The sequence below is a fragment of the Anolis carolinensis genome, unplaced genomic scaffold (genome assembly GCF_035594765.1).
Source record: "Anolis carolinensis isolate JA03-04 unplaced genomic scaffold, rAnoCar3.1.pri scaffold_7, whole genome shotgun sequence".
Classification (NCBI taxonomy): domain Eukaryota; kingdom Metazoa; phylum Chordata; class Lepidosauria; order Squamata; family Dactyloidae; genus Anolis; species Anolis carolinensis.
Genome location: NW_026943818.1, coordinates 7818221 through 7846073, shown reverse-complemented (window position 1 = coordinate 7846073; position 27853 = coordinate 7818221). Strand labels below are relative to the sequence as shown.

The 27853-nt window shown below is 42.1% G+C and overlaps 1 protein-coding gene across 3 annotated transcripts in view; it reads left to right on the top strand.

The window, feature by feature from the left end:
- The window catches only part of LOC103281679 (kelch-like protein 20), a 54457-nt gene that overhangs the window by 4869 nt on the left and 21735 nt on the right, over positions 1-27853 (top strand). Inside the window, exons 1-3 of one of the 3 annotated variants that reach the window (XM_062958974.1) lie at positions 9666-9935; positions 13634-13725; positions 20571-20754. In XM_062958974.1, the coding sequence (XP_062815044.1) occupies positions 9784-9935; positions 13634-13725; positions 20571-20754 (428 nt within the window). In that variant the 5' untranslated portion in view covers positions 9666-9783. Of the gene's footprint in view, positions 1-9665; positions 9936-13633; positions 13726-17586; positions 19526-20570; positions 20755-27853 lie in introns of those variants that run through there. The other 2 variants (XM_062958973.1, XM_062958975.1) reach the window with 2 other exon arrangements.

The window sequence follows — 27853 nt, the reverse complement described above, 5'->3', positions numbered from 1 at the left end:
TTATACAGACTCCACATAAGGCTTAGGATAAAATATAGGCAATCAATGAAGACAGGAAGGTCTCATTTAAGATTAAAATCATCAAGGGAGGAACATTGATAAGGTGCAAAGGTTGCGGCAACTGAATATCTATCTGGGACTATTCATTCGAAAGCACTTTGAAATAGCCACGTTTTAAGGTCCTTATGAAAAATGGACAGGTCGAAAAACCTGCAGTTGTGAGTAGATCGATAGGTACTGCTTCGGCGGGAAGATAACGGTGCTCCATGCAGTCATGTTTATGGCCACATGACCTTGGAGGTGTCTATGGACAACGCCGGCTCTTCGGCTTAGAAATGGGGATGAGCACCAATCCCAGAGTCGGACTCGACTAGACTAGGTCCATTCTGGAATTTCGCAACTCCGGATGTGGAAAAGGTTTCTACTGAAAAGAAAAAACATATTACAGTAGAGTCTCACTTATCCAACATAAACGGGCCGGCAGAATGTTGGATAAGCGAATATGTTGGATAATAAGGAGGCATTAAGAAAAAGCCTATTAAACATCAAATTAGGTTATGATTTTACAAATGAAGCACCAAAACATCATGTTAGACAACAAATTTGGCAGAAAAACTAGTTCAATACGCAGTAATGCTACGTAGTAATTACTGTATTTATGAATTTAGCACCAAATATCACGATATATTGAAAACATTGACTCCAAAAATGTGTTGGATAATCCAGAACGTTGGATAAACGAGTGTTGGATAAGTGAGACTCTACTGTATTTCCTTGAAGTCTCTTGATGTTCCATAAACCTTTTTTTATTTTGGAGGGGTGCCATGGCTTGAGAACAATCTTGCCAAGAATGCGACATGTGCGGGGAATGTGGAAGGGATCCTCTTTCCGCACAGGTGCAAAAACCCAGCTTCGGGCAGACGCCTTGATGATTTAAGCTTGCCAACAGCTGCTCTCGCTCGGGGTCTCTCGGGCGGCTCCCAGTTACATCAGATTGCGATGGCCGCTGCCAAGTGGAGAGTGACAGATCGGTGCGCTAAACGTTTTAAAATGCTTACAATGTGCAAAACAGGTCCAAAAGAGTCTCAGGAGACCATAAGGATTACATGGTGTTTTTCCCCCTCTTGTGATGTGGAAACTCCGATGGGCTTTTCTGATGTGGAGATGTCCCATGTTGATGTTGTGCCTCTTCCTCCTCCTCCTCCTCCTCATAATAATAATAATAATAATAATAATAATAATAATAATAATAATAGTAAAACAAATAAAACAAGCAGTCAAAGAAGAAGAACATGCCCTGGCAGAATATGTAAAGCAAAGTGAAGAACCTGCTTTGATTGAAGTCAAAAATCAGAAACTCCTCAAAGCACAGCAGACAAAAAAACCAGTACAAGAAAACCGCACTACAAACTAGAGCTGACAGCTGGCACAACAAAACATTGCATGGAAAGTTCCTTGACAAAATTGAAGGAAAAGCTGATAAGGAGAAGACCTGGCTCTGGCTCACAAATGGGACCCTGAAGAAGGAGACAGAAGGCCTGATCCTTGCAGCCCAGGAGCAAGACATCAGGACAAAGGCCATTCAGGCCAAGATCGAAAAATCAGCCGATGACCCAAAATGCAGACTGTGCAAGGAAGCTGACGAAACCATTGATCATATCCTCAGCTGCTGTAAGAAAATTGCACAGACAGACTACAAACAGAGGCACAACTATGTGGCCCAAATGATCCATTGGAACTTATGCCTCAAGTCCCACCTCCCAGCAGCAAAGAACTGGTGGGATCACAAACCTGCAAAAGTATTGGAAAATGAGCACACAAAGATACTGTGGGACTTCCGAATCCAGACTGACAAAGTTCTGGAACACAACACACCAGACATCACAGTTGTGGAAAAGAAAAAGGTTTGGATCATTGATGTCGCCATCCCAGGTGACAGTCGCATTGACGAAAAACAACAGGAAAAACTCAGCCGCTATCAGGACCTCAGAACTGCAAAGACTCTGGCAGAAACCAGTGCAGGTGGTCCTGGTGGTGATGGGCACACTGAGTGCCGTGCCAAAAGATCTCAGCCGGCATTTGGAAACAATAAACAAAATCACGATCTGCCAACTGCAAAAGGCCACCCTACTGGGATCTGCGCGCATCATCCAAAAATACATCACACAGTCCTAGACACTTGGGAAGTGTTCGACTTGTGATTTTGTGATACGAAATCCAGCATATCTATCTTGTTTGCTGTGTCATAATAAAATAATAATAATAATATACAATCTGTCAACTACAAAAGGCCACTTTACTGTGATTCGCACGCATCATCTGACAATACATCACACGGTCCTAAATATTGGGACGTGTTCGACTTGCGATTTTGTGATACGAAATCCAGCATATAGATCTCATTTGCTGTGTCATACTATGTCTTTGTGTCAATAATAATAATAATAATAATAATAATAATAATAATAATAATAATAATATTTTTGTATCTCCATCTCCCTGAAGGGACTCGGGGCAGCTTACATGGGGACAAGCCCAATCAACATAGTTAAAATATAAAATATGAACATACTAAGTACACACATGGTACATAGAAGTGCATAACCACCAGCACATGAACCACTATGTGCACATTTTTGGGATTGGCTCTTGTTTTCAACCAGATGCCTGCACTGTGCCAAACCTGGATTTAGGTATAATTGTGCTTGAATTCGTTTTTGATTCTGCTTGTTATGTTATCGTTTGGTTTTATATTTTAACTTGTTCATACTTTGTCTTTTCTGGGCTTGGCCCCATGTTAGCTGCCCCGAGTCCCTTCGGGGAAATGGTGGCGGGATACAAAAATAAAGTATTATTATTATTATTTTATTATGACACAGCAAACAAGATAGATATGCTGGATTTCATATCACAAAAGCACAAGTCGAACTCTTCACAAGTGTCTAGCACTGTGTGATGTATTTTCGGATGATGCGTGCAGATCCCAGTCGGGTGGCCTTTTGCAGCTGGCAGATCGTAATTTTGTCAATGTCTATTGTTTCCAAATGCCGGCTGAGATCTTTTGGCACGGCACCCAATGTGCCCATCACCACCATAAAGTAATAATAATAACAATAATAATAATAATAATAATAATAATAATAATAATAATAATAATAATAAAAATAAAAATAAGCAAAGTGAAGAACCTGCTTTGATTGAAGTCAAAAATCAGAAACTCCTCAAAGCACAGCAGACAAAAAACCAGTACAAGAAAGCCACACTACAAACTAGAGCTGACAGCTGGCACAACAAAACACTGCATGGACGTTCCTTGACAAAATTGAAGGAAAAGCTGATAAGGAGAAGACCTGGCTCTGGCTCACAAATGGGACCCTGAAGAAGGAGACAGAAGGCCTGATCCTTGCAGCCCAGGAGCAAGACATCAGGACAAAGGCAATTCAGGCCAAGATCGAAAAATCAGCTGATGACCCAAAATGCAGACTGTGCAAGGAAACAGATGAAACCATGGATCATATCCTCAGCTGCTGTAAGAAAATTGCACAGACAGACTACAAACAGAGGCACAACTATGTGGCCCAAATGATTCATTGGAACTTATGCCTCAAGTACCACCTGCCAGCAGCAAAGAACTGGTGGGATCACAAACCTGCAAAAGTATTGGAAAATGAGCATGCAAAGATAGTGTGGGACTTCCGAATCCAGACTGACAAAGTTCTGGAACACAACACACCAGACATCACAGTTGTGGAAAAGAACAAGGTTTGGATCATTGATGTTGCCATCCAAGGTGACAGTCGCATTGACGAAAAACAACAGGAAAAACTCAGCCGCTATCAGGACCTCAAGATGGAACTGGAAAGACTCTGGCAGAAACCAGTGCAGGTGGTCCCGGTGGTGATGGGCACACTGGGTGCCGTGCCGAAAGATCTCAGCCGGCATTTGGAAACAATAGACATTGACAAAATCACGATCTGCCAACTGCAAAAGGCCACCCGACTGGGATCTGCACGCATCATCCAAAAATACATCACACAGTCCTAGACACTTGGGAAGTGTTCGACTTGTGATTTTGTGAAACGAAACCCGGCATGTCTATCTTGTTTGCTGTGTCATACAACGTCGTTGTGTCAATAATAATAATAATAATAATAATAATAATAATAATAATAATAGACACTTGGGAAGTGTCTGACGTGTGATCCAATACAACAGCCATCAGGGGTAAGGAACATTTCACAAAACTGCACATTTTGGATACGGAGAGGCAGGTTATCCCCAACCAAATCAAACTGATCGGGAGAGGAGACTTCGAATTGCAGGCACCAAATGTGACATTGAAGCCAAACCAAGGAGACCTTGACTTTAATACATAAAAGGGCAAAGGAGGAGCAAGACCTTTGAAATCCCGTAATTGAATTCGGAGAGGAGGCAGTAATGCCATCGCTATGGCAATCGAAACACATCTCCCTCACAGTTGCTCTTTGAATTTTGGGGAAAGTGACCTTCCTGCTTCCTAAACAGGAGCAGCGGCTGGACTCTGCTCTTTCGGGGCTGCTCACCATTTCTACAAAACTATCCTCCTTCGAACTATTCACCTGCAGTTCCTTCTTCTTGAACGCTCAAGGAAACCTTTGCGATCAGGTCAACGCCAGTGAGAGCTCTCCAAGGAACTTATCGGCTCAGGTTTTGCAAACTTGGGGCCATGGCTTTCTTGATTGATAACTGAGTCTTTTCCTACTTGTTTTCAACTTGTTCCAGGCATAATCCACAGAGATTCAGCTACATAGGTTTGTGTACATTGGGCCATCAGAAAATGTTAGTCTCTCAGTTGAAGCTTTGGCATTTTTCTGATTTCTGAATAAGAGATACTCAACATGTAGTAGCAGTAATAGGATAAACTAAGAAAATTGTGCTCATGGTTAAAGATACAGAGGAAATATGTGGCTTGAATGATGAGAGGTTTTTAATAAATAAAAACGAATAAAAATATCTATCTATATATAAAAGAGTGATGGCATCAGGGCAGAGGACAAAACAACAAAACTATAGGCCCCCCAACCTCGAAATTTGACAACACAACCCATCATCCACGGCTCTAGGTTGATACAACAAAAAGAAAAGAAAAATAAAGTCCTAATTACAGGGAGAGCAATAATTGTTTTTATCCAATTGCTGCCAGTTAGAAGGCTAAACTCTGCCCACTTGGTCTCCTAGCAACCTACTCAGCCCAGGGGACAGGCACAGTTAGGCCTCACTTAGGCCTCTTCCACAGATTATCAGATTTTAATTGGATTATATGGCAATGTAGACTCAAGGCCCTTCCACACAGCTATATAACCCATTTATAATTTTATATTATCTGCTTTGAACTGGATTATCTTGACTCCACACTGCCATATAATCCACTTCAGTGTGCATACTAAACATAAAGACAGCCATACAACAGACATTCAATACCACCACTACTTCAACAATTTCTCACCAATGCCACAGCAACGTGTGGCCAGGCACAGCTAGTCTATATATAAAAGAGTGATGGCATCAGGGCAGAGGACAAAACAACAAAACTATAGGCCCCCCAACCTCGAAATTTGACAACACAACCCATCATCCACGCCTCTAGGTTGATACAACAAAAAGAAAAGAAAAATAAAGTCCTAATTAGAGGGAGAGGAATAATTGTTTTTATCCAATTGCTGCCAGTTAGAAGGTTAAGCTCCACCCACTTGGTCTCCTAGCAACCAACTCAGCCCAGCGGACAGACACAGTTAGGCGTCACTTAGGCCTCTTCCACAGATTATCTAAAGCCCCAGCTTCTGCCAACCCAGAAGTTCAAAAACATGCAAATGAGAGTAGATGAATAGGTACTGCTCTAACAAGAAGGTAATGGCGCTCCATGCAGTCATGCTGGCCACATGACCTTGGAGGTGTCTACAGACAACGCCGGCTCTTCGGCTTAGAAATGGAGATGAGCACCAACCCCCAGAGTCGGACACGACTGGACTTAATGTCAGGAGAAAACCTTTACCCTTGACCTTAACTACCACCAATTCCTCCATACTTTATTTCCCAGACCACCAGACTTCGCCACAGCAACACGTGGCCGGGCACAGCTAGTTATTGAAATAAATATATTTTGAAGATGGTTACAAGGTTACAAAATCAATCGTACAAAAAGCACATTTTAAGTTTTTGTAAAACGTGTTGCTATATTACCTATACGTTCCCCCAAAGAACAATATATCAAGTCGATCTTTCTGTTGCTTTGGTTCAAAGCATCGCTCAATGAATGGCATTGTTTGCAGAAACTCCAAAGCAATTTGCAGCCAAAATAAGAAATAACAAGCCACGGGGTTGTGATAGCATAGTGGTTTAAACCACGAGCTGCATAAAATCTGTCGACCAGAAGGTTTGCAGTTCAAAGCTGTGAGTCAGGGTGAGCTCTTGACTGTCAGCCCTAGCTTCTGCCAACCTAACAATTTGAAAGCATGCAATGTGAGTAGATCAATAGGTACTGCCTCGGTGGGAAGGTAAAAGAGTGCATCATGGAGATATACAAAACATGCTGGTGACAGCTTGGAGATATCTATGCATAGCAAACTCCTAGACATGGAAAAATGGAACAAGAGCACCTCCCCATGGCCGTAAGTTGAGCATTGTATCCATAGGCCGGAGACAAAAAAGTGTATTGTATCTCTATCTGTGTATTGTATGTCATGTAAAAGGCATTGAATAAATGTTTGCCTCATATGTGTTCTGTTACCCACTCTGAGTTCCTCTGGGGAGATAGAGTGGCATATTAATAAAGTATATTATTATTATTATTATTATTATTATTATTATTATTATTATTATTATTATTATAAATTATGTAAAATATAAAGGTATAAAGAGTATAAGCCAACCTGAATATAAGCCGAGGGACCTAATTTTACCACAAAAAAACTGGGAAAACATTGACTCCGGAATAAGCCGAGGGTGGTAAATTTCAGAAATAAAAATAGATACCAATATAATTACATTAACTGAGGCATCAGTAGGTTAAATGTTTTTGAATATTGACATAAAGCTCAAATTTAAGAGAAGACTGTCCAGCTGATCAAATCATTATTCTCATCTTCTTCAATGTAAATATGCTTATGTATCCTTTTAGTAAAATAATACATGTAATAATAATAATAATAATAATAAATAAATAAATAAATACAGGGAAATAATACATGTAATAATAAATAAGTAGAATAATAAGTCTAATAATAATAAGATTTGAGTTAAATAATAAATGTATTATTAATAATAATAAAAATAGAGTAAAATAAATGTAATAGCAACAATAATAGAGAAAAACCATAAATGCAATAATAATAATATCAGAGTGAAATAATAAATGTATTAATAATAATAAAAATAGAGTAAAATAAATGTAATAGTAGCAACAATAATAGAGAAAAATAATGTAATACATGTAATAATAAATAGAGTAGAATAATAAGTGTAATAATAATAATAATAAGATTTGAGTGAAATAATAAATGTATTATTAATAATAATAAAAATAGAGTAAAATAAATGTAATAGCAACAATAATAGAGAAAAATAATGTCATACATGTAATAATAAATAGAGTAGAATAATAAGTGTAATAATAATAATAAGATTTGAGTGAAATAATAAATGTATTATTAATAATAATAAAAATAGAGTAAAATAAATGTAATAGTAGCAACAATAATAGAGAAAAATAATAAATGCAATAATAATAATATCAGAGTGAAATAATAAACGTATTAATTTTAATAAAAATAGAGTAAAATAAATGTAATACAGTAGTAGCAACAATAATAGAGAAAAAATAATAAATGTAATAATACCAATAATAATAGAGAAAAATAACAAATGTACCATATATTCTCGAGTATAAGCTGACCCAAATATAAGCCAACCAGGACCCTCACCCGAGTATAAGCCGAGGGCGGCTTTTTCAGTCTGAAAAAAAAGGGCTGAAAAACTAGGCTTATACTCGAGTATATACAGTATTTATATGTATTTTTATTGTGTCTTCTGACATTTCGGCGATGTAAATAAACGAACTGGTCGAATGTGTTGTCGAAGGCTTTCATGGCCAGAATCACAGGGTTGTTGTATGTCTTTCGGGCTGTGTGGCCATGTTCCAGAAGCATTCTCTCCTGACGTTTCGCCCACATCTATGGCAGGCATCCTCAGAGGTTGTGAGGTATGGATAAACTAAGTCAGGAAAGGAAAGAATATATATCTGTGTAGAGTCCAAGGTGTGGCAAGAGTTCTTTGTCACTGGGAGCCAGCATTAATGTTTCAGTTAATCACCCTAATTGGCACTGGAAATGTTTTGTCTCTTGCCTGGGGGCATCCTTTGTTCAGTCAAGTCCTCATTGTGTTGGTTCCCATCTACTGTTTTGATTTTGGAGTTTTGTAATACTGGTAGCCAGATTTTGTTCATTTTCATGGTTTCTTCCTTTCTGTTGAAGTTGTCCACATGCTTGTGGATTTCAATGGCTTCTCTGTGTAGTCTGACATGATAGTTGTTAGAATGGTCCAGCATTTTTGTGTTCTCAAATAGTATTCTGTTTAGTAGAATAGTAGAAAACCTACACATACAGATAGATACCTTCATAAAAACTCCAACCATCACCCAAGTCAAAAAAGGAGCACAATCAAAGCCCTGACAGACCGTGCACAAAGAATCTGCGAACCTCACCTCCTCCAAGGTGAACTCAACCACCTAAACTGGGCTCTACAGGCCAATGGATACTCCACCACAGACATCAGAAGAGCTGCAAGGCCAAGAACAAGCCATGAGAGTCAAGACAAAGATCCACCCAGAGGAAAGGTGTTCTTACCATACATCAAGGGAACTACTGACCGCATAGGGAAGCTGATGAAGAAGCACAACCTACAAACTATCTACAGACCCACGAAGAAAATCCAACAAATGCTACGGTCAGCGAAGGACAAGAGGGATCCTCTCTCTTCTGCAGGAGTCTACCGGATACCATGCAGCTGTGGACAAGTCTACATAGGGACCACCAAACGCAGCATTGCCCAAACAAGAGTCAAAGAACATGAAAGGCACTGCAGACTAATTCAACCAGAGAAATCAGCCATAGCAGAGCATTTGATGAACCAGCCTGGACACAGAATACTATTTGAGAACACAAAAATGCTGGACCATTCTAACAACTATCATGTCAGACTCCACAGAGAAGCCATTGAAATCCACAAGCATGTGGACAACTTCAACAGAAAGGAAGAAACCATGAAAATGAACAAAATCTGGCTACCAGTATTACAAAACTCCAAAATCAAAACAGTAGATGGGAACCAACACAATGAGGACTTGACTGAACAAAGGATGCCCCCAGGCAAGGGACAAGACATTTCCAGTGCCAATTAGGGTGATTAACTGAAACATTAATGCTGGCTCCCAGTGACAAAGAACTCTTGCCACACCTTGGACTCTACACAGATATATATTCTTTCCTTTCCTGACTTAGTTTATCCATACCTCACAACCTCTGAGGATGCCTGCCATAGATGTGGGCGAAACGTCAGGAGAGAATGCTTCTGGAACATGGCCACACAGCCCGAAAGACATACAACAACCCCGAACTGGTCGAACTTGACGTGGACTGAGGGCAAAGTCGGGAAGATGATTCTCGTTTGGATATCAGGTATCTTGTTTTGCTGAGCGCAGCTTGCGGTTCGGAGCCGGGAACAATGGCTTGAGCGGAATGTCTCGGACACATGGTCTCCGGCTTTGCTCGACATTCCTATTTTGGGCCTCGGAGTTTGCATATAAGCCTCTGGCTTTGCACCCAAATTAGACGGGCGAACGGCTCTCCGCTGGGCAAGGAGCAACGCAGGCTTGTGAGGATGGGCATCTATGAAGAAAGAGGGTGAGCAAAGGCATCAAACTTTTTAATACAGGGAAAGTGGGCATCCGTCACTCTTGGCGTGTCTTTTTGTATATAATTATGCATTGTGTTGTGTTGTCATGACTGGAAACACTGAGTTGCTGTGAGTTTTCTGGGCTGTATAGCCATGTACCAGAAGCACTCTCTCAATGTAAATAGACTATCACCACTCTGAGATACAAAAATCTAGAAGATTAAGGAATAAACAGAAGAAGAAAAAAGGAAAAGGGACTTTTTTTCCTCCCTTTTCTTTATCTACACCACAAAGAAGAATGGAAGATCATACTAACCCCCCCCCTTTTTTTTCCTTTTTTTTCTTTTTTCCTTTTTATATTTTTTATATTTTTCTATATATATATATATATATATTTAGTTTCTATATTTCCTACTTTTCTATTTACTTAGATTGTTCCCCCACTTTTTATGTAAAAGAAATCTATCCTTATCTTAATAAAAAATTATTTTTTTTTTTAAAAAAAAGAACAACAACTGCTAGGTTGGCAGGAGCTGGGGCTAATAGTGGGAACTCACTCCGCTCCCTGGATTTAAATTGCCGACTTTTCGATCAGCAAGTTCAGCAGCTCAGCGGTTTAACCTGCTGCACTATATATATGGAATATATATGAAGTCCCCAGTCTAATCCGAGGAGCAGAGTGATGAATTTGGGTTGCTGTGAGTTTTCCGAGCTGTATTGTCATGTTCCAGAAGCATTCTCTCCTGACGTTTCGCCCACATCTATGCCAGGCATCCTCAGAGGATGTGAGGTCTGTTGGAAACTAGGCAAGTGGGGTTTAAGTATTTCTGGAATAATGTCCAGGCTGGGAGGAAGAACTCTTGTCTGTTTGAGACAAGTGTGAATGTTGACATTGGCCACCTTGATTAGCATCGAATGGCCTTGCAGCTTCAAAGCCTGGCACAACCTCTGTGGATGCCTGCCATAGATGTGGGCAAAATGTCAGGAGAGAATGCTTCTGGAACATAGCCATACAACTCAGAAAACTCACAGCAACGCTATATTATGAACGTTTATCATCCATTGTTAGCTGGGTCAAGGCACATCAACATTGTCAAATTAATGCAGTTCAATGCCACTTTGCAGAAACCTAATAATAATAATAATAAAACTTTATTTATACCCCGCCACCATCTCCCCAACGGGGACTCGGGGCGGCTTACATGGGGCCATGCCCAGAACAGTACAATATAGCAGAATATAAAACAACATATCACAATACAATTAAACAATACAATAAATAATCATATACACTGCAACACAATATATATATATATATATATATATATATATATATATATATATATATATAAACAGGGCGGGCCGCATGAGACACTTAATTAAAACTTGGGGTGAGAAAAGGATAAGAATATAATCACGGAGACCAGGGACATAAGATAAAAACAATCTAGAGGTTAGATGATGGGGGAGTTGTCGTTTATTTTTTTGGGACAGCTAAGGCCAAAAAGACCTTGTAAGACTACAACTCCCATGACTCATATATAGCATTGAGCCTTGGAAGTCAAAGAGGAATCAAACCACATTAAGTCGACCATGCAGGCGCAGTCTTGCACATCTTCTTAGTGCCATTGTGAGTAGAAACCAACTTGAAAATCAACAAAGCAATGCAATGTGCCTGCTGGTGCGTCAAAAACCAGTAGTCGTAGAAAGCACCTGTGCCTACTGATGTACAATTTCATGTATTGCAATTACAGTTATGTAACTATTGACAAAACCATGAACTGAATGATGTTATGAACGTCATTGTTGTTCCTGTTGTTGTTGTGTGACTTCTAAGTCTTTAAGAAGCCAAGGATCAGAGCTGTCCCCATAGAATTAAGTTGCTAAAAGGAAGACCTTGGAATAGAGATGGAAATGCCATCCAGGAGAAACGGTCCCATGGATGTGCCGTTTCTCCTGGATGAACTCATCCCGTTTCCTTCTCCTTGAAGCACCCTTCCATATTTTGGGTTCTCAACTGTCTCTGTATCAAGACCGTTGCTTTTAAAATATCCTCGGGGTCAGGACGGATCAAGCTGTTACCCTTTTTGAAGGCGTCCCGGAATGACTGACATGTATTTCTTTTATAAGCACCTATGCTTTTCTAAGTCGGCAGCATCGTAAAACGTCTCTGGGATAAAATAGGAGCTTTCTGGGATGGTCTCAATGATGAAATTAATAATAATAATAATAATAATAATAATAATAATAATAATAATAATAATAATAACAATAATAATAATCACCACCATCCCGGTGGTGATGGGCACACTGGGTGCCGTGCCAAAAGATCTCAGCCATCATTTGGAAACAATAGACATTGACAAAATTACGATCTGCCAACTGCAAAAGGCCACCTTACTGGGATCTGCACGCTTCATCCGAAAATACATCACACAGTCCTAGACACTTGGGAAGTGTTCGACTTGTGATTTTGTGAAATGAAATCCAGCATATCTATCTTGTTTGCTGTGTCATACAACGTCGTTGTGTCAATAATAATAATAATAATAATAATAATAATAATAATAATAATAATGTTGACTGGCTATATCTACCTAGAAGATCAGGGGGCAGAGGACTCTTGCAAGTAAAACAAGCAGTCAAAGAAGAAGAACATGCCCTGGCAGAATATGTCAAGCAAAGTGAAGAACCTGCTTTGATTGAAGTCAAAAATCAGAAACTCCTCAAAGCACAGCAGACAAAGAACCAGTACAAGAAAACCGCACTACAAACTAGAGCTGACAGTTGGCACAACAAAACATTGCATGGAAAGTTCCTTGACAAAATTGAAGGAAAAGCTGATAAGGAGAAGACCTGGTTCTGGCTCACGAATGGGACCCTGAAGAAGGAGACAGAAGGCCTGATCCTTGCAGCCCAGGAGCAAGACATCAGGACAAAGGCAATTAAGGCCAAGATTGAAAAACCAGCTGATGACCCAAAATACTGACTCTGCAAAGAAACTGACGAAACCATGGATCATATCCTCAGCTGCTGTAAGAAAATTGCACAGACAGACTACAAACAGAGGCACAACTACGTGGCCCAAATGATTCATTGGAACTTATGCCTCAAGTACCACCTCCCAGCAGCAAAGAACTGGTGGGATCACAAACCTGCCAAAGTATTGGAAAATGAGCACGCAAAGATACTGTGGGACTTCCGAATCCAGACTGACAAAGTTCTGGAACACAACACACCAGACATCACAGTTGTGGAAAAGAAAAAGGTTTGGATCATTGATGTTGCCATCCCAGGTGACAGTCGCATTGACGAAAAACAATAGGAAAAACTCAGCCGCTCTCAGGACCTCAAGATTGAACTGCAAAGACTCTGGAAGAAACCAGTGCAGGTGGTCCCGGTGGTGATGGGCACACTGGGTGCCATGCCAAAAGATCTCAGCCGGCATTTGGAAACAGTAGACATTGATAAAATCACGATCTGCCAACTGCAAAAGGCCACCCTACTAGGATCTGCACGCATCATCCGAAAATACATCACACAGTCCTAGACACTTGGGAAGTGTTCGACTTGTGATTTTGTGATATGAAATCCAGCATGTTTACCTTGTTTGCTGTGTCATACAATAAAATAATAATGATAATGGTAATGATAATGATAATATGGGAAGTGACAATAATGACGGCAAAATATCGTGTCATTCCAGGGAGCAGATTGAACCAAAGAGAAAATCTTTGAGCCAGAGAACTAAATCTGCGGCTTTCAAACGGAGACGTCCCATTGAACTGCTTTACGCCAGTAAGTACCAGTATATAGTCGAGTATAAGCCGACCCGAATATAAGCCGAGACACCTAATTTTACCACAAAAAACTGGGAAAACATTGACTCAGGTATAAGCTGAGGGTGGTAAATTTCAGAAATAAAAATAGATACCAATAAAATTACATTAATTGAGGCATCGGTAGGTTAAATGTTTCTGAATATTTACATAAAGCTCAGATTTAAGATAAGACTGTCCAACTCTGATCAAAACATTATTTTCATCTTCTTCAATGTAAATGTGCTTATGTATCCTTTTAATAATAATAGAGTAAAATAATACATGTAGTAATAACAACAACAACAACAACAACAACAGGTGCCATACCAAAAGATCTCAGCTGGCTTTTGGAAACAATAGACATTGACAAAATTATGATCTGCCAACTGCAAAAGGCCACCCTACTGGGATCTGCACGCATCATCCAAAAACACATCACATAGTCCTAGACACTTGGGAAGTGTTCAACTTGTGATTTTGTGATATGAAATCCAGCATGTCTATCTTGTTTGCTGTGTCATAATAAAATAATAATAATAATAATAATAATAATAATAATAATAATAATAATAATAATAAAAATACAGGAACATAATACATGTAATAATAGAGTAAAATAATACATGTAATAATAATAATAATAATAACAACAACAACAACAACAACAACAATAAATACAGGAAAATAATACATGTAATAATAATAATAAATACAAGAAAATAATACAGTAGAGTTTCGCTTATCCAACATAAACGGGCCGGCAGAATGTTGGATAAGCGAATATGTTGGATAATAAGGAAGGATTAAGGAAAAGCCTATTAAACATCAAATTAGGTTACGATTTTACAAATTAAGCACCAAAACATCATGCTATACAACAAATTTGGAAGAAAAAGTAGTTCAATATGCAGTAATGCTATGTAGTAATTACTGCATTTACAAATTGAGCACCAAAATGTAACGATGTATTGGAAACATTGACTACAAAAATGCATTGGGTAATCCAGAACGTTGGATAAGCGAGTGTTGGATAAGCGAGACTCAATAATACATGTAATAATAAATAGAGTAAAATAATAACTGCAATAATAATAATAATATCAGAGTGAAATAATAAATGTAATAATAATAATAAAAATAGAGTAAAATAAATGTAATACAGTAGAGTCTCACTTATCCAACACTCGCTTATCCAACGTTCTGGATTATCCAACGCATTTTTGTAGTCAATGTTTTCAATACATCGTGATATTTTGGTGCTAAATTCATAAATACAGTAATTACTACGTAGCATTACTGTGTATTGAACTACTTTTTCTACCAAATTTGTGGTAAAACATGATGTTTTGGTGCTTAATTTGTAAAATCATAACCTAATTTGATGTTTAATAGGCTTCTCCTTAATCCCTCCTTATTATCCAACATATTTGCTTATCCAACATTCTGCCGGCCCGTTTATGTTGGATAAGTGAGACTCTACTGTAGTAGCAACAATAATAGAAAAAAATAATAAATGTAATAATACCAATAACAATAGAGAAAAATAATAAATGTACCATATATTCTCGAGTATAAGCTGACCCAAATATAAGCCAACCAGGACCCTCACCCGAGTATAAGCCAAGGGGGCCTTTTTCAGTCTTAAAAAAAGGGCTGACAAACTAGACTTATACTCGAGTATATACAATAATAATAATAATAATAATAATAATAATAATAATATACAGTATATTACGTTCTTCTTTTTGGAAATGTGTAATTTTGTAATGTGTTGTTGAAGGCTTTCATGGTCGGAATCACTGGGTTGCCGTGCATTTCCTAGGCTGTCTGGCAGTGTTCCAGAAGCATTCTCTCCTGACATTTCGCCCACGTCTATATCAGGCATCCTCAGAGGTTGTTGAGGTCTGTTGGAAACTAGAATTTAGAGAAGTTCATCACCATGACAAGATAAAGAGATCTCTCATCAGGTGGGAGGCTTTTATAATAAACTTGGCTATGCAGCGGACTAAGTGTAGATTCTTCCTTGGAAGGAAATAGGACAGTTTGAGTAGTTAATGAGTAGCTAATGACTCCAGTTCTGAAAAGCCTGCTTTACTTGCTGTCAGTCACTGGAGGGGAAAGTTTACACCTGTCTCTGGGAATAGAGCTGTTAATGAGGGAAATCTATTGCTGTCTTCGAGATGGAGATGGAGCGGCAATTTTTCTCTCGAGGGAGTCAATGACTAGAAAGCACAAGAGAATGACATGACATGACGATCAGTTCTGAACTTGGCCCGAGTCTGGGTCGTTTGGCTATAATAATAATAATAATAATAATAATAATAATAATAATAATAATAATCCATTCATCACTCACTGCACCCTCGCAGTGATGTTGACCGGCTATATCTGCCTAGAAGATCAGGGGGCAGAGGACTCTTACAAGTAAAACAAGCAGTCAAAGAAGAAGAACACACCCTGGCAGAATATGTAAAGCAAAGTGAAGAACCTGCTTTGATTGAAGTCAAAAATCAGAAACTCCTCAAAGCACAGCAGACAAAAAACCAGTACAAGAAAGCCACACTACAAACTAGAGCTGACAGCTGGCACAACAAAACATTGCATGGAAAGTTCCTTGACAAAATTGAAGGAAAAGCTGATAAGGAGAAGACCTGGCTATGGCTCACAAATGGGACCCTGAAGAAGGAGACAGAAGGCCTGATCCTTGCAGCCCAGGAGCAAGACATCAGGACAAAGGCAATTCAGGCCAAGATCAAAAAATCAGCTGATGACCCAAAATGCAGACTGTGCAAGGAAGCTGATGAAACCATTGATCATCTCCTCAGCTGCTGTAAGAAAATTGCACAGACAGACTACAAACAGAGGCATAACTGTGTGGCCCAAATGATCCATTGGAACTTATGCATCAAGTACCACCTGCCAGCAGAAAAGAACTGGTGGGATCACAAACCAGCAAAGGTCGTGGAAAATGAACACGCAAAGATACTGTGGGACTTCCGAATCCAGACTGACAAAGTTCTGGAACACAACACACCAGACATCACAGTTGTGGAAAAGAACAAGGTTTGGATAATTGATGTCGCCATCCCAGGTGACAGTCGCATTGATGAAAAACAACAGGAAAAACTCAGCCGCTATCAGGACCTCAAGATTGAACTTCAAAGACTCTGGCAGAAACCAGTGCAGGTGGTCCCGGTGGTGATGGGCACATTGGGTGCCATGCCAAAAGATCTCAGCCGGCATTTGGAAACAATAGACATTGACAAAATCACCATCTGCCAACTGCAAAAGGCCACCCTGCTGGGATCTGTGCGCATCATCCGAAAATACATCACACAGTCCTAGACACTTGGGAAGTGTTCGACTTGTGGTTTTGTGAAACGAAATCCAGCATGTCTATCTTGTTTGCTGTGTCATACAACATCGTTGTGTCAATAATAATAATAATAATTTATTTTATTTATTAGCAACATTTATATCCCACCCTCCTCATCCCGAAGGGGACTCAGGGTGGCTTACAAGTTATATGTACATACAATATATTGTATTATTGGCATAGCACAATATAAACATTATATTATTGGCATGGCATAATAGAACATTGTACTACCCCACTATGCTGCAATATTATTAATAATTTTACATATAATATATGATATAGAATTATAATAGTGTATTATTATTCTCATTATATTGTATTACATTATAATGTTATTATCAACATTATATGTGTATACAATATATTATATTATTAGTATAGTATAATATCAGTATTATATATTATATATTTTTATATTGACACTAGCTCTGCCTGGCCACGCATTGCTGTGGCAAAGTATGGTGGTATGGGAAATAAAGTATTGAGGAATTGGTGGTAGTTAAGGTAAAGGTGTGGAGTCCAGATAATCCAGTTAAAGCAGATAATATAAGATTATAAATGGGTTATATAGCTGTGTGGAAGGGCCTTGAGTCTACACTGCCATCTAATCCAGTTAAAATCTGATCATCTGTATTTTATAGGCAGTGTGGAAGAGGCCTGAGGCCTAACTCTGCCTGTGCCCTGGGTGAGTGGGTTGCTAGGAGACCAAGTGGGTGGAGCTTAGCCTTCTAACAGGCAGCAATTGGATAAAAACAATTATTCCTCTCCCTCTAATCAAGACTTTATTTTTCTTTTCTTTTTGTTGTATCAACCTAGAGGCATGGATGATGGGTTGTGTTGTCAATTTTCGAGGTTGTGGGGTGTTTAGTTTTGTTGTTTTGGCGGTCGCCAGGATTCCATCACTCTTTTATATATATAGATAGGAATAATTTACGAGGCAAACATTCAATGCCTTTATACAATGACATATAATAGTCATATAATAGTCATAGGTAAAAATCCTTCCCCTTTTTCCATCTCCGGCGTCTGGAGGTGATGCTCAACTTCCGGCCATGGGGAGGTGGTCTTGTTCCATTTTTCCCATGCTTAGGAGCCTTTTATTCGTAGATTCTCTGATCTGTTGCCGGCATGTTTTGCATATCTGCATGGGGCACCCTTTTACTTTCCACCGAGGCAGTACCTATTGCTCTACTCGCATTGCATGCTTTCTAACTGCTAGGTTGATAGTTGGGAGCTCTCCCAGACTCACAGCTTTGAACTGACAACCCTCAGGTCGATAGATTTCCCCTTCAGTCAGCGGCTTAACCTGTCAGAAAATGGTTAAATTGAGACACATTCACCTTCAGTCTCAATTTACTTCCTTCTCTGGCGATCTGGCTATCTGCTCAGTTGCACAGAAATAAACACACACTTCCCGGCTGTTGGCTGAAACCAGCAGTTGTTATCTTTATTGCAATACTTTACAATATTTACATAGTCTTGCCGGAGCATAGCATTCGTGCATCCGACCTGATCGATCACCAATGACGAATGTTCCTGTTACGTATCCGGAAATCACTCACTGTTTCCCTCTAGCAGTAAATCTCTACTCTATGTAATTAACTCTTACATTGCTGGAATGCTGGATTACTTGCTGCATTACAGACACACACAATCAGTTTGCTTTAAACTATAAGTGAAATTTGAAAGCTACACAAAACCATACCTTCACATAACCCACTGCACTACCACAGCCATCTGAACGAGAAGCAATTGGACAGAGGAGCCATAGCTTTGACATGGCACATCCACTCTCCTTGGGGTTTGGGTTAACTCGGCAACAAAAAGACTTGTGAAAGGGGTCTATAGGTCATAGTTAGACCCCAAGCTGAGTGTGATCCAAGTGTGTGATGCAGCAGCTAAAAGACCCAATGCGATACTAGGCAGCATCAAGAGGAGTATAGTGATGTTCATGTTTATATATTTGAAAGGATGCCATGTTGAGGACAGGGCAAGCTTGTTTTCAGTTGCCCCGGAGACAATGGAGCCAAATATGCAGCCTTGGAGTCTCCGTTTCTGGAGGTTTTTCCAACCAAGGCCAGATGGCCATCTGTCAAGAGAGCTTTGGTTCATAGAGGGTGAAATGTTGCTGCGTGTGTATGAAATGTAAATCAAGTGTTTCTGCTGTTAGGCAAGAGTGTGTGTTTCAGCAATGAAACAGTTAACAGCAGGCTAGTTTTGATTGACAGCCTGCTGTGACCTATCAGGCATAGTTTCCGGCCTTGGATGGGTGGAAACTTCCTTCAGACTGAAGATTGTGCTTATCTTATCTGTGTGTGTGTGTGTGTTGAGCTGTGCTTGCCGAGGCAAGAGGCTATAGAAGAATGCCAGCTCAGAGCGATGGCTTTTGCTGTGTTTTGTAAATATATATATTATAGATATTAAATAAATGTTTGGACTTTAGACTAGAGATGTCTTAGAGCAGGGGTCCCCAAACTAAGGCCCGGGGGCCAGATGCGGCCCTCCAAGGTCATTTACCTGGCCCCCACCCTCATTTATAATATAATATTTTTATATCAGTTTTAATAATATAATATATTGTATATACATATGATATTGATAATAATATTATCATTTTATACAATATAATACTAATAATAATACCATATAATAATATTAAGTATATGTTATATATTACATATAATGTTACATATAGTGGTATAGTTCAATATAGTAATATATAATGCTAATATTGTGCTATGCTAATAATATAATATATTGTATGTACATAGAGCTGCTCTGAGTTCCCTTCAGGGTGAGAAGGGTGGGATATAAATGTAGTAAATAAATGTAGTAAATGAATAAATAAATAATTTTGGACTTCGGCTTGCCCAAAGTCTGAAATGACTTGAAGACACACAACAACAATAATCCTAATTAACCTGACTATCTCATTGGCCAGAAGCAGGCCCACACTTCCTATTGAAATCCTGACAGGTTTATGTTGGTTAAATTTATTTTCATTTTTAAATATTGTATTGGTCTTTCATTGTTATTGTTATTGTTTTGCACTACAAATAAGATATGTGCAGTGTGCATAGGAATTTGTTCGTTTTTTTTTTTCAAATGATAATTCGGCCCCTCAACAGTCTGAAGGATCGTGGACCGGCCCTCTGCTTTAAAAGTTTGAGGACCCCTGTCTTAGAGTCTGACATTGAACAGGAATTGGTGAGACAGACGATTGCAACCAATTCATCAGGGTGCTGGTGTGCAGAAGATGGTGTTTTAAAGAAACCCACCCGGCATGCACCCTGAACCCCACTCTGATAAAAGCCCCATCTTTCTTTGTACATGGAGAAGAAGCTTGGAGGAGTTGTTTCCCATCCTTCTGGTGTGCATCAACGATCCTCTCTTTTTGGTTCCTTGGTCAGAAATAACCCCCTTCCATACATTTCGTCTTATAGTCGGAGGACTGAGTCCCAAGGGCAATGTGAGCGGCGTGGAGTATTACAACCCCCTGGACCACGAATGGAGAATCCTGGGACCCGTCTCCAAGCATCGGAACGGCGTTGGGGTGGCTTCCTTGCACGGCTCGATTTATGCCGTTGGTGGCCATGACGGTGTGGTGTGCCTCAGCAACGTTGAAAGGTAAGTCCACAACGTAAGGAATGCACCTACATTGTCGAATTAGCGTAGTTTGTCCCCACTTTAACCACAATCAGGACTGTAGGTAAGAGGATCTGTGCCTGGCGAGCGTATGCTAAACCAGATAGGCCAGGATAGAGAAGGAAACTTATCAAGTTGAAGACGAGCCATGATTCGGCCAAAAAAGCATGCAAGTACAGCAATTTGCTTCAAAACGTATAAGCATAAACATACAGAGAAATACAAGACATTTTATACAACTATTCAGACTTCCCGCTCCCATAAAAATCCATAAAAGAGATGGATTTTAGTAAACAGAGGTGCAAGACTCAAGGGACAAAGGTTTTAAGTAACCAAGGGCTTGGCTGTCAATAAAAGAGTTTACAAATGCAAAGTATCGTATAAGCCGACCCGAATATAAGCTGAGGCACCTACTTTTATCACAAAAAAATTGGGAAAACATTGACTCCAGTATAAGCCGAGAGTGGTAAATTTCAGAAATAAAAACAGATACAGTAGAGTCTCACTTATCCAACACTCGCTTATCCAACATTATGGATTATCCAACACATTTTTGTAGTCAATGTTTTCAATACATCGTAATATTTTGGTGCTAAATTCATAAATACAGTAATTATGCTGTATTATGTATATTATTATCTATTGTATTGTTTAATTGTGTTATGATGTGTTCTTTTATATTTTGTTATATTGTATTGTTCTGGGCATGGCCCCATGTAAACCGCCTCGAGTCCCCGTTGGGGAGATGGTGGCGGGGTATAAATAAAGTTTTATTATTATTATTATTATTATTATTATTATTATTAATTACTACATAGCATTACTGCGTATTGAACTACTTTTTCTTTCAAGTTTGTTGTATAACATGATGTTTTGGTGTTTAATTTGTAAAATCATAACCTAATTTGATGTTTAATAGGCTTTTCCTTAATCCCTCCTTATTATCCAAGATATTCGCTTATCCAATGTTCTGCCGGCCAGTTTATGTTGGATAAGTGAGACTCTACTGTACCAATAAAATTACATTAATTGAGGCATCTGTACGTTAAATGTTTTTGAATATTTACATAAAGCTCAAATTTAAGATAAGACTGTCCAACTCTGATCAAATCATTATTCTCATCTTCTTCAGTGTAAATGTGCTTATGTATCCTTTGAATAATAATAGAGTAAAATAATACATATAATAATAATAATAATAATAATAATAATAATAATAATAATAAATACAGGAAAATAATACATGTAGTAATAAATAGAGTAAAATAATAAATATAATAATAATAAGATCAGAGTGAAATAATAAATGTATTATTAATAATAATAAAAATAGAGTAAAATAAATGTAATAGTAGCAACAATTATAGAGAAAAATAAGAAATGTAATAATACCAATAATAATAGAGAAAAATAATAAATGTACCATATATTCTCGAGTATAAGCTGACCCAAATATAAGCCAGCCAGGACCCCCACCCGAGTATAAGCCGAGGGGGGCTTTTTCAGTCTTAAAAAAAGGGCTGAAAAACTAGGCTTATACTCAAGTATATACAGTAAGTCAGCTATCTTTGCAGACACACAGTGAATCTGATGATTATCCAGTTTGGGAAACAGCCAGAGGGATTTGCCCAAGCTTTCCCATTCCCAGGAGATTATCTGAACAGGGTCAGAGAGTTGTGACTGTTTCTAAGTTACATTTTGATACAGTACACAGTTGAAAGATACAAAATCATAAAGTAGATGCAATTTATTAAAGAGTTAGATACAATAGAGTTTAGGAGTTTACAGCTGTTTGTTTTTCAGTCTTGATCTTCTGATGCTTTGAACTTCCGCATGTCCGGAAAGGGTCTTTCTAAAAAGGAAAAAATCATATATTTATTTCTGAGCTCTTGAAGAATGCACCTACATTGTCGAATTAGCACAGTTTGACACCACTTTAACTACAATTAGGACTGTGGATAAGAGGATCCGTGCCTGGCGAGCGTATGCTAAACCAGATAGGCCAAGACAGAGAAAGAAACTCGCCAAGTTCAAACCACGATTCGGCCAAAAAAGGATGCAAGTACAGCCCTTGAAGAACTATAAATCTTGGGGATGGGGTTCACTGTAGCTCAATAACACTATGGGATCCCGAGTGTTGGAGTTTTACAAGGTCTCAAGCCTTCTCTATCAAAGAAGAGCAATGGAACAAAGACACAGGCACAAATAACTCCACCGAAACTTGGTTGAGGAGTGCGACAACAGTGCAGTCGCCGCGACAGTGAATACATCCCAATCATGTGAAAAAGGCCTTTGGGAATCCCCGTTTGATCCCCCGTGGAAGCGCTGAGTTCTTAGAATTTGACAGATCCGAAGCATCCCGCTTCGGCTCCTCAATCAGAAACCCGAGAAGAGGCGTGAAGGAGTTGTTGAAGGATTGCAGAACCAGACAGGAGGATCTGCAGAGGCTTGAGTTTCCTGAAGCAGACTGAAATATCTGGTCCAGGAAGGGGTCCAGATGGCTTTGGCGTTTGCAATGATCCCACTTAAGAGTATTTTTATTGCCTTTTTAAAAATAAAGCCAACAAGGTGCTGGATTTAGACTGGGAAGACTTGCGTTGATAACCCTGGGCTTGAAACCTACTGGATGAACGACTCTGGGGGTGCCTCTACACCAGTGGTTCCCAAACTTATTTGGCCTGCCGCCCCCTTTCCAGAAAAAAACATGACTCAGCGCTCTCTGGAAAGGGGGCGTGGCTTGGAGGGGTGGGTGTGGCTCCTGCTCAAGAGGGCGGGGCTGAGTCTCTCCCCTAGTCCAAGATGCAGGGCTGGGAGGGGGAGGGGGAGTGGGCGGGGCCACAAATGGGCAGCCAAGACTGGGATGGGCAGAGTTACGAGCTCTGAGGCAGGGCTGAGCTTCTATCCCTGTCCTGCAGCGCCTGCCAGGACACAGGAGGCGGGGCTAGAGGAGGGGGCGGGGCCTCTTCCCAAGTGCCTGACAGGGCTGAACCTCTATACCCCGCCCCCGTGTTCTAACAAGCACCTCAGGGGAGGTATACAGAGGCTCAGCCCTGTCTTGCGCTCTTGGAAGGAGGCCCCGCCCCCTGTTCCTAGCTCCGCCCTCTGTGTCCCAAAAAGTGCCTCAGGAGAGGTATAGATTCTCAGCCCTGTCTCAGGCTCTTGGAAGGAAGCCCCGCCCCCTTCCCTAGCTCCGCCCCCTGTGTCCAAACAAGTGCCTCAGGGGAAGTATACAGAGGCTCAGCCCTGTCTTGTGCTCTTGGGACGAGACCCCGCCCACACCCCTAGCCCCGCTCTTTAGTCATAAAAGACCTCTCAGGAGAGGTATACAGGCTCAGCCCTGTCTTGTGCTCTTGGGACGAGACCCCGCCCACACCCCTAGCCCCGCTCTTTAGTCATAAAAGACCTCTCAGGAGAGGTATAGAGGCTCAGCCCTGTCTTGTGCTCTTGGGACGAGCCCCCGCCCACACCCCTAGCCCCGCTCTTTAGTCATAAAAGACCTCTCAGGAGAGGTATAGAGGCTCAGCCCTGTCTTGTGCTCTTGGGACAAGACCCCGCCCACACCCCTAGCCCCGCTCTTTAGTCATAAAAGACCTCTCAGGAGAGGTATAGAGGCTCAGCCCTGTCTTGTGCTCTTGGGACGAGACCCCGCCCACACCCCTAGCCCCGCTCTTTAGTCATAAAAGACCTCTCAGGAGAGGTATAGAGGCTCAGCCCTGTCTTGTGCTCTTGGGACGAGCCCCCGCCCACACCCCTAGCCCCGCTCTTTAGTCATAAAAGACCTCTCAGGAGAGGTATAGAGGCTCAGCCCTGTCTTGTGCTCTTGGGACGAGACCCCGCCCACACCCCTAGCCCCGCTCTTTAGTCATAAAAGACCTCTCAGGAGAGGTATAGAGGCTCAGCCCTGTCTTGTGCTCTTGGGACGAGACCCCGCCCACACCCCTAGCCCCGCTCTTTAGTCATAAAAGACCTCTCAGGAGAGGTATAGAGGCTCAGCCCTGTCTTGTGCTCTTGGGACGAGCCCCCGCCCACACCCCTAGCCCCGCTCTTTAGTCATAAAAGACCTCTCAGGAGAGGTATAGAGGCTCAGCCCTGTCTTGTGCTCTTGGGACGAGACCCTGCCCACACCCCTAGCCCCGCTCTTTAGTCATAAAAGACCTCTCAGGAGAGGTATAGAGGCTCAGCCCTGTCTTGTGCTCTTGGGACGAGACCCCGCCCACACCCCTAGCCCCGCTCTTTAGTCATAAAAGACCTCTCAGGAGAGGTATAGAGGCTCAGCCCTGTCTTGTGCTCTTGGGACGAGACCCCGCCCACACCCCCAGCCCCGCTCTTTAGTCATAAAAGACCTCTCAGGAGAGGTATAGAGGCTCAGCCCTGTCTTGTGCTCTTGGGACGAGACCCCGCCCACACCCCTAGCCCCGCTCTTTAGTCATAAAAGACCTCTCAGGAGAGGTATAGAGGCTCAGCCCTGTCTTGTGCTCTTGGGACGAGACCCCGCCCACACCCCTAGCCCCGCTCTTTAGTCATAAAAGACCTCTCAGGAGAGGTATAGAGGCTCAGCCCTGTCTTGTGCTCTTGGGACGAGCCCCCGCCCACACCCCTAGCCCCGCTCTTTAGTCATAAAAGACCTCTCAGGAGAGGTATAGAGGCTCAGCCCTGTCTTGTGCTCTTGGGACGAGACCCCGCCCACACCCCTAGCCCCGCTCTTTAGTCATAAAAGACCTCTCAGGAGAGGTATAGAGGCTCAGCCCTGTCTTGTGCTCTTGGGACGAGACCCCGCCCACACCCCTAGCCCCGCTCTTTAGTCATAAAAGACCTCTCAGGAGAGGTATAGAGGCTCAGCCCTGTCTTGTGCTCTTGGGACGAGACCCCGCCCACACCCCTAGCCCCGCTCTTTAGTCATAAAAGACCTCTCAGGAGAGGTATAGAGGCTCAGCCCTGTCTTGTGCTCTTGGGACGAGACCCCGCCCACACCCCTAGCCCCGCTCTTTAGTCATAAAAGACCTCTCAGGAGAGGTATAGAGGCTCAGCCCTGTCTTGTGCTCTTGGGACGAGACCCCGCCCACACCCCTAGCCCCGCTCTTTAGTCATAAAAGACCTCTCAGGAGAGGTATAGAGGCTCAGCCCTGTCTTGTGCTCTTGGGACGAGACCCCGCCCACACCCCTAGCCCCGCTCTTTAGTCATAAAAGACCTCTCAGGAGAGGTATAGAGGCTCAGCCCTGTCTTGTGCTCTTGGGACGAGACCCCGCCCACACCCCTAGCCCCGCTCTTTAGTCATAAAAGACCTCTCAGGAGAGGTATAGAGGCTCAGCCCTGTCTTGTGCTCTTGGGACGAGACCCCGCCCACACCCCCAGCCCCGCTCTTTAGTCATAAAAGACCTCTCAGGAGAGGTATAGAGGCTCAGCCCTGTCTTGTGCTCTTGGGACGAGACCCCGCCCACACCCCTAGCCCCGCTCTTTAGTCATAAAAGACCTCTCAGGAGAGGTATAGAGGCTCAGCCCTGTCTTGTGCTCTTGGGACGAGCCCCCGCCCACACCCCTAGCCCCGCTCTTTAGTCATAAAAGACCTCTCAGGAGAGGTATAGAGGCTCAGCCCTGTCTTGTGCTCTTGGGACGAGACCCCGCCCACACCCCTAGCCCCGCTCTTTAGTCATAAAAGACCTCTCAGGAGAGGTATAGAGGCTCAGCCCTGTCTTGTGCTCTTGGGACGAGACCCCGCCCACACCCCTAGCCCCGCTCTTTAGTCATAAAAGACCTCTCAGGAGAGGTATAGAGGCTCAGCCCTGTCTTGTGCTCTTGGGACGAGACCCCGCCCACACCCCTAGCCCCGCTCTTTAGTCATAAAAGACCTCTCAGGAGAGGTATAGAGGCTCAGCCCTGTCTTGTGCTCTTGGGACGAGACCCCGCCCACACCCCTAGCCCCGCTCTTTAGTCATAAAAGACCTCTCAGGAGAGGTATAGAGGCTCAGCCCTGTCTTGTGCTCTTGGGACGAGACCCCGCCCACACCCCTAGCCCCGCTCTTTAGTCATAAAAGACCTCTCAGGAGAGGTATAGAGGCTCAGCCCTGTCTTGTGCTCTTGGGACGAGACCCCGCCCACACCCCCAGCCCCCCTCTTTAGTGATAAAAGACCTCTCAGGAGAGGTATAGAGGCTCAGCCCTGTCTTGTGCTCTTGGGACGAGACCCCGCCCACACCCCTAGCCCCGCTCTTTAGTCATAAAAGACCTCTCAGGAGAGGTATAGAGGCTCAGCCCTGTCTTGTGCTCTTGGGACAAGACCCCGCCCACACCCCTAGCCCCGCTCTTTAGTCATAAAAGACCTCTCAGGAGAGGTATAGAGGCTCAGCCCTGTCTTGTGCTCTTGGGACGAGACCCCGCCCACACCCCTAGCCCCGCTCTTTAGTCATAAAAGACCTCTCAGGAGAGGTATAGAGGCTCAGCCCTGTCTTGTGCTCTTGGGACGAGACCCCGCCCACACCCCTAGCCCCGCTCTTTAGTCATAAAAGACCTCTCAGGAGAGGTATAGAGGCTCAGCCCTGTCTTGTGCTCTTGGGACGAGACCCCGCCCACACCCCTAGCCCCGCTCTTTAGTCATAAAAGACCTCTCAGGAGAGGTATAGAGGCTCAGCCCTGTCTTGTGCTCTTGGGACGAGACCCCGCCCACACCCCTAGCCCCGCTCTTTAGTCATAAAAGACCTCTCAGGAGAGGTATAGAGGCTCAGCCCTGTCTTGTGCTCTTGGGACGAGACCCCGCCCACACCCCTAGCCCCGCTCTTTAGTCATAAAAGACCTCTCAGGAGAGGTATAGAGGCTCAGCCCTGTCTTGTGCTCTTGGGACGAGACCCCGCCCACACCCCCAGCCCCGCTCTTTAGTCATAAAAGACCTCTCAGGAGAGGTATAGAGGCTCAGCCCTGTCTCAGGCTCTTGGAAGGAAGCCCCGCCCCCTTCCCTAGCTCCGCCCCCTGTGTCCAAACAAGTGCCTCAGGGGAAGTATACAGAGGCTCAGCCCTGTCTTGTGCTCTTGGGACGAGACCCCGCCCACACCCCTAGCCCTGCTCTTTAGTCATAAAAGACCTCTCAGGA